General features: G+C 42.2%; 1 protein-coding gene across 2 annotated transcripts in view; it reads left to right on the forward strand.

The window, feature by feature from the left end:
• The window catches only part of MID2 (midline 2), a 97,845-nt gene that overhangs the window by 17,712 nt on the left and 63,519 nt on the right, over positions 1–16,614 (forward strand). For both annotated transcript variants that reach the window (XM_042975161.1, XM_042975162.1), the window contains exon 3: positions 10,408–10,503. In XM_042975161.1, the coding sequence (XP_042831095.1) occupies positions 10,408–10,503 (96 nt within the window). The remainder of the gene's footprint in view (positions 1–10,407; positions 10,504–16,614) is intronic.

Consider the following 16,614-nt stretch of genomic DNA (forward strand, 5'->3'; position numbering starts at 1 on the left):
CCGAAGCAGGTTCCAGGCTCTGAGATGTCAGCACAGAGCCTGACGCAGGGCTTGAGCTCAAGAACTGCCAGATCATGACCTGAGCCAAAGTCAGATGCTTAACTGACTGAGCCACCCAGGCACCCATAATTGCTCTTTATTTGTACTTTTTGGTTCTGGAGCTTCATTTTTGGCCTTTATAACCACCGTTTTTTGTACTAACCTCCCCGGGTTGGATTAGTGGTCTCTAGTGTTTATTTGTTTGATAAAGAATAAACAAACTGTTATGTTATAAGATGAAAGGTCAGAATAGCCAGAGGCCAGCCTGTCTTCTTAACATGTACTCAAAATGAATTAGAGGGTTTGGGATACTTACTCTGGTTTATTATCCATATTTAGTTGTCCATTCTAACTATGTATCCTTCAGAAGGCTACTTACTAGTGGTTCAATTAAATTCTTCAATTTCAAAGAATAATTTTGTTTGTGGCAGTTATTACAATAGTAAGGGCTATCAGAGTAATTATTTTCTCCATTACTTCTTTTCATTTACTATAAAAATGCTTCACGTATTAGAGTTTTCATTGTCACGAGTTTCTCCCCTTAGAAAAGATCAATGTTATTGCATTAGTAAGTGTTGGCTTTCTAAAAAGAGGTCAGGTTTTAGTGGCTCTGTATTGATGACAGATCTCAATTGCTTATTCGAAGTCTTGTACCACTCGGTTCCCGTGCTGCCCATCTATCTTTCCCCGCTACCACTCTCAGACGTGCTACATTTTTCTGCCCAGACTAGCCTCCTAACAGTCTGTTAGACATACCACTCATTCTCTTTTCTAACTCTTAACTTTGACTCATGCTCTTCTCTTGACCTGCTGAGGAATCCTACCTACTCTGTAGTTCTCAACTGAACCCCTACAAGGCCACTCCAACACACCCCAACAATACCATATGTTCTTTGAGGCCAGACATAATGTCTTTTACTTCTTCAGTATTCTTGCTGTCTTGCACACATAGTAAGTATATGCTCAAGAAATCCAAATGAATTAAATCTTTAAAATGGATCCACAGGAAGTATACCAGTGACTCTAGCTTGCTTTAGATCTCATCTTATAAGATGGAAATCTGTCTTGCCATTATGACTACTTTGGAAGTCTGAAAAGAATCGCCTGTGCACTACTGATAATGTTCAAAGCCAGAGTGTTAGTAAAAGTATGGCATGTCCTTAATTTTAAGTTCCTATTCATTTGAATTGCTGGATTTTCCAACTGCCTAACCCTATGGTGACATCTGTATAAATCAGATGTGATTATTCTAATTCTCTTTGAGAGTGATGTCTTCACATTTCCATGCCAACAGCCTGCCAAAAATATAGCTGATGAAAACCAGGGGGGAATAGAGGAATTTCCTGAAAGGAATAAACAAGCACATTTTCTTTTTCTCATTACATTTCCACAAATTCATTACTACAAATAATTCTTAAATGCAGTTACATTTACATATCAGGGATCTTGTTATAAAATATGACCTGGCACTAGAGTAAGCTTTTTGTCATGGGAAAGTAAAACACACACACACACACACACACACACACACACACACACACACGAAAAGAGAGGCTGAGACAGAACTAAAGATTGCTAGACAAAGAGAAGGGAGATATGAGACTTGGGGAGTGTTCAAAGGAAACCCACAACGAGAGTTAAAAAGTTGGTAAATATGATATTCTAGAATCTTATCAGAGTTGATTACTTGCTCTTCTTCCTACTCCATCGTTCTGTCATCCACCCACCCATTCTCACTCAGCCACCGCCTTTTCCCAGTCATTTTTCTGCTCACCCACTTGACACCCACTTCTGTCTGCCAAGACAGATGCCCTCTCAACTTATCTACCAATGGACATTTGACAGTTTCAGAACCAGCATGCTGATTCATATAAGAGAAAGAAAGAAATATCTTTATGAAAGCCTGGGTTGAGAGAGGGTGTATTTGCATACATATGTATGTGTCACCATACAGGAATGTATGTATTTCTGCATGGTTGAGTGGCTGAGAATGACTGTGTTTGTATTTCTATGTATATCTATAAATGTGTTGTCTCTGTGTGTGAGGCGGAGAGAGCGTCTGTGTTAATCTTCTGTGGGCATATCTGTGGATAAGTTGGGTATAAGGGAGCCATAAGTGTAAGGTCATGAGTATGTTCCCCCTAAGAAGGGGTATGGCCTCAGTAGAACCTATCCTGAGACTAAGGATCTCCCTGATAAATAAGCCATATCATAAGTCCTCATGATTAGAAAAATCTTCAGTGAGGCCAGATTGGGTTACCATAGGTGAGGGAAAAAGTTTTTCCTCAATTTCACTCACTTAGGTACTGAGCCACTGTAGTGAAATATAATATGAGCAAAGCATTTGAGTCCAGATTCACACTCTCTTAACATATGGTGGTGGACATGTATGTATGGGGGTAAGGGTAATATCTGTCATGGGGTTTCTAAACCAGCTAAACTAGCTTTCAACTGACAATCATAAAATCATTCTTGCTTATAGATCTGGCTTCTCTGTGGTCTCTTAATTGTCCAAGACTTGCTCCCCATTACTATACTATATACAAATCTCTCTCTGTGTGTTTTGTGTGTGGCAGGGGGATAAAAATGCATTTATTCCATCTCTACTCAAACTGTGTGCTAACACACTCATCTGAATTCCTGTTCTTTTCCCTCCAATAGTTATATTGAGTACCTGGCTCTGTTCTCATAGAACATTTCTGTGTTGGAAGATGTTTTCTGTTGTTTTTCTATAGGTTTGAGAGCAAGCTTAGCAAGTGGATACTCCTATTATCTGTGCTGTTATCTCTCTGTTTTTGTTGTTTCTTTTGTCACAAGTCTTCTCCTACCCAACATCTGCAAGGAGCTAACAACAATCATTAGTCTGAGCACAATTTACAAGATGTTGACTCAGAGACCAATTCCTGGGCGGATGAAAATCCTGTCTATTCTTATTGGGCAAAGGAACATATTACAGAAATATAAAATAGGTGAGGAAAGAATTATTAAACCCAAAGAAGTGAATTTGAAAGGGGAAAATGTGATACTGACATACAAGTTCTTGAAGGTTGATATAATGAGGTAATGTCTTGTTCTTTATCTCCCCCGAAGACAGACCAGATAATAACTTAAACTGTAGCACCAGTGATCGAGGCCAGGGATTCATTCATTCATTTAACAAACAATCCATGAACACTCATTTTGTTTACTGAACACTTACAGTGTTCAAGTCATTGTGGTCAGAGCTGGGGACACAGGAAATGAGGCACAGTCCCTGCCCTGGGGAGCTCTGAACTTAGTAAGAGAGACAAAGAAGTACATCAGAAATTCCAAGGCAGCCTGATAAGTGCCATGACAGAGGTTTGCACAGGATGCTCTGAAGCAAAGAGGAAGAATCAGGGAAAGGAAGTCACTGAGCTCAAAACGGGGAACCAGGAATGAGTTTGTCAGAAAAGAGGGTCAGAATGGAGAGAGACTGAAGAACGAATTGACGGGACTTGGCCAATGACTGTGGTTACAGACGATGGAGAGAAAGAAGTAAAAAATGATTTTGGAGTAGGAGATGTCTTGAAGAACAGTGGGTCGGGGATAGAAATGGGGAAATTAGGGAGGGGCTGGCAGTTTGGGTGGGATGATTTGGCTTCAGATTTGAGTTTGATACGATCGTGGGTCATCCAACATTTCCTGAACACCTATTACATGCCAAGTACCAGAAGGGATGTTGGGGTTATAGTGATAAAGAAAGAACATTCCCAGCCCTGGTGGAGCTTTCAGCTTACTGTGGTGAGACAGATAGTTAAGGACACAGTTACAAGACAGTGTGGTGAGTTCTGTGACAGTGGAAGCACAAGGGATTGAGAGAGAGCACAGGAGGGACATCAAAAGAGACTTTGGGTAGGTTTTTGGATGCCCAGTTGGGGGACAGGGATGGAGTAAGGAGCCTCTGCTCCAGCAGAGAGAAAATAATTTGCTCAATATCTGCAGGAGAGAAAGCACGGGATACTCTCAGAACCAAAAGGGCAAGTGTTGTAGAAGGAGTTGAAATTCAGGCCTTTGTGGTGGCGGAACGATCAGGGCTAGAGACATTAGATTGAATGCTTTTAGCATGGAGGTAGAGGCATGCAGTAGTGAGCTGAGTGAAGGCCCAGGACTGTGCCTTGAAGCACACTCAAGGTCTAGAAGGTAGACCTGAAAGAAGAGCAGGTGAAGGAGAAAGAGGGAGATGTACATGACAGGCAGGAACTGAAGAGGAACTGCTCAAGTGGAATGCAATATTGAGGATTCCAGGAAAGCAGAGTTGGCTTTGGCTCACTATTCTGTTGCCAAAGTAAACACTGGATTTAGTGTTTCCTTTTAGAAGGACCAAATAACAATATACGCTTTAACGCTAGAGATTTAACCATGCTGTGCACCTGAAAAGAGGGGGAAGAAACAAAATGCAGAATGGTCCATGTAACATTCCTGATAAGGGCCCTATGGGAGACATGGGTCTTTAATGAATGACTTCAGAACACTCTGGAAAAAAGAGGGATGGCTACCTGGTTCACCTGGCTTGAGGACCAGTCTGGTCATTCTCTAACAAACCTCAAGTAGTAGACCTTGTACATCCAGTATATCACCTGGATCCCATTCTGGGACATAGCCCCATGCCTGTATAACAGCAAATACATGTTTGGGGATGGAAGACACTCCAGCATAAGGGTGTGGGCTTCAGTTGGTGGACCAGATGGTGTGTTCTGCTGTTGAAAGGCCATATGTAATTGATACATAAAGTGACAGACTGAAGCGAAAGCAAAGTAAGTATTTTAAGACAAGCAGTTAAAAAAAGAAAGCAGAATGTGACCCCAAAAATGTGCTAAGATTTTTGGCTACTGGCTTTTGGAATATCTGGGAACATCAGTGAGCAGACAGGATGTCAGAAAAAGAGCATGTCAATAAATAGTAATGGGATCACTGGCTCAGATCATCTTTTTTTTTTAAATCACAGCAGGATTCTTTTATTTTTTTTAACGTTTATTTATTATTGAAAGACAGAGAGAGTCAGAGCGTGAGCAGAGGAGGGGCAGAGGGAGAGGGAGACACAGGACCTGAAGCAGGCTCCAGGCTCTGAGCTGTCAGCACAGAGCCCGACGCGGGGCTCGAACTCACTGACCACGAGATCATGACCTGAGCTGAAGTCGGCCGCCCAACCTACTGAGCCACCCAGGTGCCCCATCAGATCATTTTTAAAGATGACGTTGTCTTTTGCGGATTGGGGAAGGCTCCAGTTTGGGGTACATTGACCTTTATTCCCTTCCCTCCTCCCCCTGCCTCTCCCAAAGTTCAATTCCCACATCAAAACTGTTGGGATCTTACATAGACTTTAAATAATGTTCCCCTGGTACCTTTTAGAAAGCCAAAGACTCTACAGGCATTTGGTGGCAATACTATATGTTTAAATAGAACACACAGAAAGCTTCACCCCCTTTTTAAGCTTTGAGACTTGCTGTGGCAGGTAGGTGTGTGTAAGTGTGCTCATGTATGTGTGAGCACGTATGCCTTCACAGAGCATGACAGGTGGTGATCGTGGTCGAGAGTGTGTGCCACCAGGGGAATCTCTGGCTTTCATGAAGAGGCAGTGTTTTGCCTCTTGGTTTCTTGAGGGAGCCAATGGGAAAGTTAATCTGAAACAACCTGTGTCTCAAGAAATGAAAAAAAAATCCCAGCAATTATCCCATTTCTTTTTATGGGATGCTGTCTGCAAGAATAGCCTGAGTCTGGTTTCTCAGAATCGGGAAACATTTTCCTCTTTGTGAAGGGTATAACAGAACACAAAGAGGTCAAGTGTATATGATACAAATGAAGTGAAAACTGGATAAAAATGGAATCGGTGTTGACCGCCAGTTTAGCTAACTCGGGCCTTTTAAAACCTCAATTATGCAAATCAGCCAAATATTCCCCTCACGTTGCGCCATTGAGACGCGTGTACAGTTTTGTGAAAGCTGTAATGATGGAGTCATCTGGAGGTGAAGAGGATCTCAGTTTCATAGTGCAAATGGCTTCTCTAACTCTCACACAGGGGAAGCATGGAAGGACCCAGAGGTAACCTCCTGCAGCAGGAAATGGGAGCTTCATCCTGCTCCCCTGCCAACCTCCCATCCCCATTTCCTCCCAGCAGATATCTCCATTCCAACCTCCCCTGCCACTTTGGCTCTCTCTTTTGTCATGGTTCAACTGTTCTAGAAAGCCACACTAAACTAGGCCTGGACACAGGGAGCCCAGCCCAGTGATTAACTGGACGACACAAGAGAAGAGCAAAACAAACCAATTTTTAAAAGCCAAACACAACACAACCACAAAGAGTCATGTTTAGTTTTACATATAGAGACTATATAATCTCACACACACACACACACACACACACACACACACACACATGCACGCACACACACGCACACACACACACAGAGGCACATGCATGCCCACACAAACACATACATACGTGTACTCTCTTGGTCTGCCCCACCAGAGGATAGGCAAGATAATTACTTGGCTAAATCAATGAAATGACTCAAGCCTAAAGTGGCCCAGAATTTCTAGTTCTAAGTGATTTGTCAGTGCTAGGCATGATAAGGAAGGGTGAGGAAATAGACTGCATAATTGTATCAATTCTCTGCTTCCCTTTGCATATGTTCATTATTGAGAATCAATTTCAGTTTGAGAGGAGGCTTTAATTCCTTGTAAATGAATAGGAAGTGGGTAAATAAATGTTCAGGGTTTTCCTCAAATTATGTCTTGTAATGTAAGAAAACAGTGGCAAAAAGCCATCAACAGATGGTGTTTTCATTAGCCAGAGATTTATTTTTTCAAAGCATTTTCATATTAATGAAGTAAGGTTGAAATTAGAGTCATCTTGTCAGTTCTAGTTCTGCGTTGTTAAAATGTGCTGGTGTTCTACAAATTGCTAGGAGGCCAGAGCAAAATAACCATTTGCCACAATTTTGTGACAGTAACCCAAGGTTCATAGTCTAACCAGACCCCAGATTATGCTTTCAGCCCTAATTTTTATTTTCAGTGGCTTCACAGAAACTGTGAGTCTCCATTCTGGGCCATAAATGAGGAACACACGGATCTTAGTCCTGCTCTGTACTATGAATTATTTATAGGATGTTTGTTTCATGACAAGTGTTGCAACAGGTTGCATGTACTTGTTAGAAAACATTTTCCCCATGGAATCCTAAGTTTGAATGGAAACACAATACAGTTTGAAACATGACTTTCTAATACTGTGTCTGCTCCGACTTCATCAATCTACATTACATTTACCTAATATGTCAATCTAGTCGATGGTGATACATGGGTTTTCCATTGATCTAGGAATCGGGACCACTGTGCTAGTGGAAGTCATAAACTGATCGAGCCCATTACCAATGCCCACTCTCTAACCTAAGCTGGACCCTTTCATCAGACCGTAGCTCTATCTTATTCACACTCAGCCAAATTTTTGAAGAGGAGTCCAGACTGGTAGCCTCCACATCGTCACTGCTGACGTACTCCCTAACTCTGCGTTTTGGCATTTGCTTCCAACACTCTACTGAAACTCCTTTTTCAGAGGTCACCTGTGGCTTCTAATTACCATATCCAACTGCCTTTTACTAGTCCTCATATTTCTTGCACTCTCTGCATGTTTGACAGTGACAGATCCCTTCTTGAAACATGTTTCTTTCGATTATCCTCTCAGCTTGGCCCAGACTTGCATTACCAACTGCCTTGAATATTGCAGCATCCTCTTAACCAGCGTCCCTGGCCTTAGTTTCAGTCTGCCCCACATATTGCTGATATGTTGATCTCATAAACACGGCCCAGATTATGTCATTGTCTTACTCAAAAGCCTTTGGGAAGTCCCCACTGCTAAAAAATAAAAGGAGGTACAAATTCCTTACCTAGGCATTCAAGACCTTCAAAACAGGACCTCCACCTCCATTTCTGACCTTGTCCCCCACTACTCTCTTGTACCCTCTCTTCTAGCCCAAGTCAACTTCTCTTCCCTGAACATGTCCTTATACTTTATTCTCTTTTACTCATGTTATTCCTTGTGCCTGGAACACCCTGTCCCCCTCCATCTCTGTTTGTTAGAATCCTACTTATCCTTCAAGACCCACCTTAATGTCACCTTCTCTTTCTCTTTGAATTTACTGCACCTTCAACAGAGTAGGTACTCATTACTTTTTGTTGTATTAAATCTCTGAACTACTGCCATTTCTTTTTTTTTCTTGTGATATCTACTTATCTTAGAGATCATGCCCAAACCAACAATTGCTGCCCTTCTTTTTCCCTTCTCCATTCTCTTTGCCCTTGCTAAGGAGAAGGCCACGGATTGAGATGGTTGTGGAGTTAAAGAGGGCCAGGGGAGAAACCATGCACAAGCCAAGAACAATGGAATAAATGGGGAAAAATCACTTCCATGGGAATAAAGCCAAAGAAACTAATAGAAATCTGGCAAGAGGGAAGCGAAGATTAAGCTGGTTCTCATAATCCGGTTTGAGAACAACTGAGATCAGACTGCCCATCATAGAATTACATATATCCATGGGAATACATTCTCTGGGATGGACTCCTGGGACAGTGCCAAGAATACTAAGGAGCCACAGCTACTTAGACAAGAAAGGGGCCAAGTACATGAGTCCTCTCCCCCTTCCCCCACTTCCCTTTGCTTCTCCCTCCATTCCCTTGTATCGAAAACATGAACTTTGAACAATTACAAACCAAAGGAGCCATGGAGACCATGATGAAGCAATGTACACAACCAAGGGAAGGAATGTTAGCAGAGGAAGGGCCAAGAAGTTGGGGTATTTGGAACAGACTTTGTGGGGGTGTTGGGATGGTGAGTGAGAGAGGAGTGGATTTTGGGACTAGTCCTAGAGGAGAAGCAGCCACCAAAGCTGAAGACTTGGGAATAGGAAGGAATATAAAAGCCCATTATCAACCAAGAGTAAAGAACATTCTGTTTTTTTCACATAAGGAATGGGAGGGAGCAGCCTGCTCAACTGAAAATGTGCTAAGAGTTCTGAGTGCTGTTGTAATTTTGTTATATTCAACAGATTTGCACAGTGGTTCTAATGCACACCTAAGAAGATCTATATACCAGTAAGCAATGATAAGCAATGGATGTCCTATCTTGATATGGCCAGGAGTTGTCACTTTGAAGTCTACTGTCTCCATGGGCTAGTCCTTAGGGCCAAAGAAGAGGAGCTATGAGATACAATGCTTGATTTTTTTTAATTAAAAAAATATGTAAAATGTTTATTTTTGAGAGAGTGAGAGAGAGAGAGAGAACATGGGCAAATGACGGGGCAGAGAGAGAGGGAGACACAGAATCCCAAGCAGGCTCCAGGCTTTGAACTGTCAGCACAGAGCCCGGCGTGGGACTCAAACTCACAAACCGTGAGATCATGACCTGAGCTGAAGTCAGATGCTTAACTGACTGAGTCACCCAGGCACCCCTAAATTTTTTTAATGTTTATTTATTTTTGAGAGAGAGAGAGAGAGAATGGGGGAGTGACAGAGACAGAGGGAGACACAAAATCTGAAGCAGGCTCCAGGCTCTGAGCTGTAAGCACAGAGCCCAGTGCGAGGCTCGAACTGAGCCTAAGTCGGAAGCTTAACCGACTGAGCCACCAAGGTGCCCCATACAATGCTTGATCTTGATGAATCTCACACTTAATTAAAGTACAGTCTTTTTTTCCCCTGAAGGAACCTACTGATAAATCTAAAATGGTTTCAATAAAAAGACAAAAAAAATCACAAATACTTGGAAAAAGCTGTGGCTGAGGCAAGAGACCTGGGTTCTAGTCCCAGTTTTGTCACATACTAATTATAGAACTATGAAAAATGTAAAATGCTGACATCTGTAAAATGCTGATATATCCTACCTCATGGATTGTTATGGTTATTAAATGGTATATATGAAATCGCCTAGCATAATGTCTGGCAAGTACTGATTGTTCAATAAATTATAGTTCCCTTTGTCTACTCATCTGTAAAAGAGAGAATAATACCTAGTCTTATTGCACACTGTTACTATGAAGGCAAAATTCTATGAATACTTTAAAAAGTTAAAAATATTATAGAAAACATAAAGTTGCCTTAATATCATGAAATTCTACATCCATGAAGTCATGAATGTCATCTTTTTTCCAATAATGAGACCCTGGAGCAAAAAAGGTACAGTGTAGTTAATTAGCACCTAGAACAATGCTTGGCCCATAGCAAGTGCTCAGTGAATCTTTGAATGTTTGTCAATTGACCAAATGACCTCCACATAATGTTGGTTCTCCAGCTCATTGAACATTTCTTATTTTTTCCCCTCTTCCCTGTTTCCCTCTGGCTTCATACTCTCTGCGATGACAGCAAACTCTGGAGATGAACCTCACCAACCTGGTTAAGCGCAACAGTGAACTAGAAAATCAAATGGCCAAACTAATACAGATCTGCCAGCAAGTGGAGGTACGTAACAGAAACATTTGCATTTCCTTCAGAGGACCTGGATCAGGTGGTCAGTTGGGGGGCACTTGAGTTCTGTCAGAGTGTAGCTCAGCCATTTGGAGTGAAAGACTGAATGGCAGTTCTGGGGAAGTCTCATTCTTTTAGGATGCTTCTTCCAAGAAAAGGGGCAGATAGATATTATTTACACAAAAATAGATACTTGGTGGTGATGGATTGGGGAGACAGAACTTCTTATCAAGCGGCAGGCAATAGGAGAATCCAACATGAGGTGTGTTTCTTCTTTCATCAATTCTGGACATCTTAGCCCCCTAAAGAGATCTCTGGGGTGTCACAGGGGATCTGGGAATCCTGGGTCCTCAGTATAGGGTGAGGTTTGTTCTGTGCAATATCGTGTCTGCGACAGTATTATCAAGACTGCTCCTCCTCTTCCTAGCCTCTCCTCCCTTTGTCCCCACACACCTCATTTGGTCCTCACTCATCGCCTTGCCACTTACTCTTGTCATCAACAAATAAGATCTATGTTCAAGTTTTCTGTGAATTATAAAGTGTCATACAAGTATAAGGTTTTCAAAACTTGTTACCTACGTGATACCTACATCAATAGAGCAGAGCTTACAAGAGGAGTCTTTTCATAAGTGGATGTAATAAAAGAAAGATGTTATTTCTCCCTCTTTCTCAAGAGCATGGAACTTCAGCTGTAGCATTTGGTTTTGTGTTGATTTTGTTAAAGAGGCAATGGTAGGGCTTAAAGTCTAAACAGGGTTGGGTAAAATGTTATAGGACCCCTTCTGGGCAGTGACAAGATAAAAATATTTCTAATTCTATTTACAACCTGATAGTCTAGTTCTAATCTTACTCATGTGACAGATAAATGTAATGGTTTAAGTTAAATCCCACCTAGGGATTTATATTTAAGAGAGTATGAGACTCTTGTTGCAAGAAGAATCTTATATGAGTAACCACTCTTGATTGTTTGGATTTCTTAAAGTATTGCATTTCTTAAAAAAACTTTTTTTAATATTGGGGCACCTGGGTGGCTCAGTCGGTTGAGCCTCTGACTCTTGACTTTGGCTCAGGTCATGATCTCACAGTTCATGGGTTCCAGCCCCATGTCAGGCTCTGCACTGACAGCGTGGAGCCTGCTTGGGTTTCTGTCTCCCTCTTTCTTTTCCTCTTCCCTGCTTGCTCTCTATCTCTCTCTCAAAAAATAAATAAAAATACAAAAAAAATTAAAAACAGTTTTTTAACGTTTATTTTTGAGAGACAGAGCATGAGCAGGGGAGGGGCAGAGAGAGAGGGAGACACAGAATCCGAAGCAGATTGCAGGCTCTGAGCTGTCAGCACAGAGCCTGATGTGGGACTCAAACTCACAAACTGTGAGATCATGACCCAAGCTGAAGTCGGACACTTAACCAACTGAGCCACCCAGGCACCCCTAAAGGACTGCATTTCTTAAAGTGGGGTGTACTTGGATGATGAGCATACCATGGCAATTTAATCCCTGCTGGGCACTCCCATTTGTGGAAGAGAGTGGTGCTATGTGGAGGGTACATAGGATACCAGGTGCGAGATTGTGGAATATTGTGGGAAATTTAGGGAGAAGCCCAAGGAATGGAAAGAAAGAATCGAACGTAAGTTGCAAAGCTGGCTTCTAGACTTGACTCTGCCGTTAACTGATAGTATGAATTTGAGTAAATCATTTAGCTTCTCAGCTTCAGTGTTCTTACCTGCAAAATAAGAGCTTGAACTGACTACATGACCTTTGATGTGTCTTCCAGACTTCACAGGTCATGATTCTGTGAATGGTTACTTTCTTTATACTCTTCTTTTGCTCTTTGATTTCATCCTTTACAAGTGGGGAGAAACAAAACAGAAGGCATTTCAGAGTGCTTTTCAGCTAGTCAGAATCCCTCTGTGTTCCACTCAATCAAAGCTCCTGATTATGCTGCTAGATTACAGTATGAGAAACCCACACTGGTGGAGAGACAAGGAATCATTGTAAGCAGGAGACAAGATAAGGAATCCCTTGGCTTAGAATTTTCAATGATTGAGGGCAGGGTAATGGCTAATAGTGAATAAAATGTGGTTAGAAATTATAATTATCACCTTCCTCATTCTCATCAAAAAGACTATTAAGTATAGTGTCTGAGTTGTAGTCAAATTAGGCAGGTAAGCAGTTTATTCTCATTGCTTATTCATCCTAATACCTCTCTAACATCTTATCATCCCACCCCTGGGAATTGTATCACTCTGACCAGCCTCACCCAAACATAGTCCTGTTGTGGCCTTTCCCAGCCCACTTCATCCATCAAACCTCTGTATGCAGGGCCCCACTCTTTTCAAGTAGCAAGGAGCTAGTCTCATAAAACAATGCATCATTGTGTTAATAGAGAACTACTCATTCTGGCCCCCCTAGGTAAAAGTGATGTTTTAACAGTGCCTTGTTTGAGCCTTCAGGAGATGACACGAGAGCTGCCAAATGGGAGGGAAGAGCAGCCCCATGATGAAACAGCAGAGGAGGTGATTAAGAAGCTCCCTTAGGGATGCTTGTTAAATCCATTGTATAGGCCTCTGTCTGTTCTGGCACACGAAAGGTCACCTTTTACTAATATGTATTTATGCACAGCATTGTGCTGGGTACAAAGAAAAGAGCACAGGCACAGTGTCTGCCCTCGGAAGGCTTACACGCTGCACACATCCACCCTGATACAGATATACATGTGCAGGAAATATAGATAATGGAATAAAAGGTCAACTGACAGTTGGCAAAGAACCATGACATACTGCATTGTATGTCGAGGGTGAGAGTGTATGTCGGGACTTGACTCCATTGGCTCTCCAGTTTTAGGATTCTGTCTTTGACAGGAACCATTCAGGATGGTTTATGGAAGAGCGCGGCTGGGCTCTGACATCATCCCTTCTGAAAGGTTAGGGATGTGCCCTAAACTTGCTCCTAATAATAGGGTGAATCCAGGGTACTCATTATACTCATTCAGCACAGAGCCTGTGTGTCCAGGAGGCTTTGGAACAAGGCCTGGGATTAGAAATGCAGTTAAAGAAGGGACTTGAGACTCCATAAATGCTTGTAAATAGTTTCCAAAATGAAATAAATAGTAGGATACCGTCTGCCATGAGAACTGGACACTAAAGGGTGATTTGAGTTTTTTGCATCTTATCTAATATAGATTTATCTATAGGGAATGACTATATTCACAGAGCAAAGCAGACCTTTCACTTAGGGTGGGGATGGACGATACCAGCTAAGGCACTTCTGAGAAAACTGGAAGAGGCTATTTTCCTGCCAAACCTGTTCCTCTTCCTTATTGTCTGCAAATATTTTTGTCACAGACTGACTTTTCATAAAGGGGCCATAAATACTGCCTCTCTCTCTCAGTTCTCTCTCCTTGTTCACTATTCTCCTCAAAAGTAAACAAAGCTGCACTCTTCCTATTATTACAGAAACAGAGATTAGGATCACCGCAGATTTGTTCGCTGAATTCTTCAGCAATTCAGCTTGTTCCCGTCACAGCCCAGCCTTCAGAATTCAGGGGATAGGCAGTTGGAAAATATTTTTTATTTTGGTTGGGACTGGAGAGCCCCGGAAGGAGTAGAAGCAGAAAGAAGACTCCTTTAATCTGGTTAAGGGAGGGCATGCTTCGACTTTGTTCCTCTGGCCACTTGATCTCTATATATAGTTCTTTGTCCTGTCTCATCAAGCATCCTTTGTTGACATTGCCAAAGGAAATCTCTGTTTAATGCATAGCCAAGGGAAAATGTATACCAACAGATGAATATTTCCTCTTGGCTTCCAAGACTGCACCGTTTTGTGAATAACAAGCATTCCTGAAAACATCGAGGGGAAGAAAAATAGTTAAATACTTAGTAATCAATCAGTCAACAACAAAGTGTTTCTGCAGCAGATACTGTGTACTCAGTGTGGTGGGCAATTTGGGAACTATAAAAGAAACATATGCTGTTGATGGCCTTCAGGAACTTTGGAGTCCAGCTAGGGAAAACACTGTGTCTCTCAAGCAAGCGACATGTGTATGGGGAGTACAAATGAATGCAATGTAGGCTTTCCACTTTTACTTATTTAGTCTTGTCGGTAACTTCTGGGCACTGAGCATATGAAAGCACTTTCCTGGAGATTTTGTGTGCGCCCTGTTTTCCTTCCCTCTGGAACTGCTGCAGCACAACGGGTTAGTCCATCCCAGGAGCTCCATGGGCAGATTGATTTCTTTCTGGCCCTTCCCAAGCCTTTTCAAGGAGCTGGGGGACTTTCCTTAGTTGAGGGGAATTTCAGCTTTCTGTCTTGCCCCCAGCTCTTAGCTTCAGTACCTTTCAGAAGACTTACTGTGGGTGGCTTGGGTGGCTTGGTTACTTGGGTGGCTTACTGTTTGTACTGTGCACTGGAAGGACATTTGGTTTGGGAAGGGCAAGAATAAATGCCTGACTGCTTTTCCAAGCATAAAAACAGGTGTTTTTTTTTCCCCCAGGAATTGATTTTTAAGAACCCCACTTCTATGGATTTCAGTAGATGGTCCTTTAGTGTTTTAGAGTGGTCGAGCTAGAAGAGAGAATCAAATCTAAATCATTAAAGCACAAATCTGTTGTTGGAAGACTCTTCTCCAAGCCCCAAGGCCATGACAAAATTAAGCAGTGAGTAGAGTGAACTAAGTGTAATCAGGGGAAATTTCATAGAGAAAATGCATTTTAGCCGAAGATTTAAGGAGGGAAAATAAAGTACTCCCTCTGCTGAGACAGTGTTTCATATGGGCAAAATGGTCTGCTACGCTCTGAGTGTATGCTGGGTAGATAGAGATAAATAGGAAATGGTCCCTGCCCTCAACTCAGGGAACTGACCTGGCAGGTCAATTGTCAAATATAGTGTCAAGTGATAATTATTGTAATGAAAGCAAAGTGCAAGATGACAAGCTAGCCTAGAGAAAGAAACACCTAAGTCTGCCCGAGGGACTTAGGAAAGAAAATAGGGTGAAATAAAAATGGAGTTCTCTTGAAATAGGAGGAGAATTTTCCCAACAAAAATGAGGTGAGGTAGTGAAGGGGACCACGGGCAAGAACACAGAAGGGTAAAGAGCACAGAGATGTGCAGGGCACCATTACAAGTTTGCTTCAGCCAGAATGTGTGATGTGAGAACCATCACAAGAGATGAGTGTGGAGAAGTAGCTAGGGCCTAGATAATGAAGGACCTTGTAGGCCATGCATAGGTATTTGGACTTTATCCTGAAGACTCTGGGGAGCCATGTAAGGATTTAAAGCAGATGAATAACTGGATAAGGCCAGCACTTCAGGATTTCTCTGACTGTAGTATGGTGGATAGAGCAAGGGTCAAGGGTCAAAAGTGAAGGCAAAGAGACCAACCAGTTAGGTGGCTTTTACTGATACAGGGAGAGACAAAGACCCAACCTAAGGCAGTGGTAGTAGGGTTAGGGAGGAGGGGATACATTCAAAACATTTGTGGGAAGTAGAATCAATATTACTTGGTGATCAGTTAGATGCAATGGGTGAAGGGGTGAGAAAATAGTAGGATGATCCCCACGTTTCTGGCTTGGGTCACTGAATGGGTGTGTCGCCTTTTAACTAAGTTATGGAGTACAGATGGAGTTAATTTTCTTTTTCTTTAAAATTTTTTTTAACATTTATTTATTTTTGAGAGACACAGAGAGACAGACTATGAGTAGGGGAGGGCAGAGAAGAGAGGAACACATAGAATCCAAAGCAGGTTCCAGGCTCTGAGCTGTCAGCACGGAGCCCAACATGGGGCTCGAACTCACAGACCTTGAGATCATGACCTGAGCTGAAGTTGGACGCTTAACCTGAGCCACCCAGGTGCCCCTCTTTTAATTTTTTTAAGGTTTTATTTTAAAGTAATCTCCATACCCAACGTGGGGCTCAAACTCACAACGCCAAAATGAAGAGTCTCACACTCTACCAACTGAGCCAGCCAGGCACCCCGAGATGGAGTTCTTTTTATACATGAGAGGTTTATTGCGCTGTGGGTCAGACAGGCAGGTAAGTAAGTGGGCAGCTGGCTTGCTGGATCTGGAGGTCAGGAGAGAGGTCTGGGAAAGTGATAAAGACCTAGGACT

This window comes from Panthera tigris, chromosome X (genome assembly GCF_018350195.1).
Source record: "Panthera tigris isolate Pti1 chromosome X, P.tigris_Pti1_mat1.1, whole genome shotgun sequence".
NCBI lineage: Eukaryota > Metazoa > Chordata > Mammalia > Carnivora > Felidae > Panthera > Panthera tigris.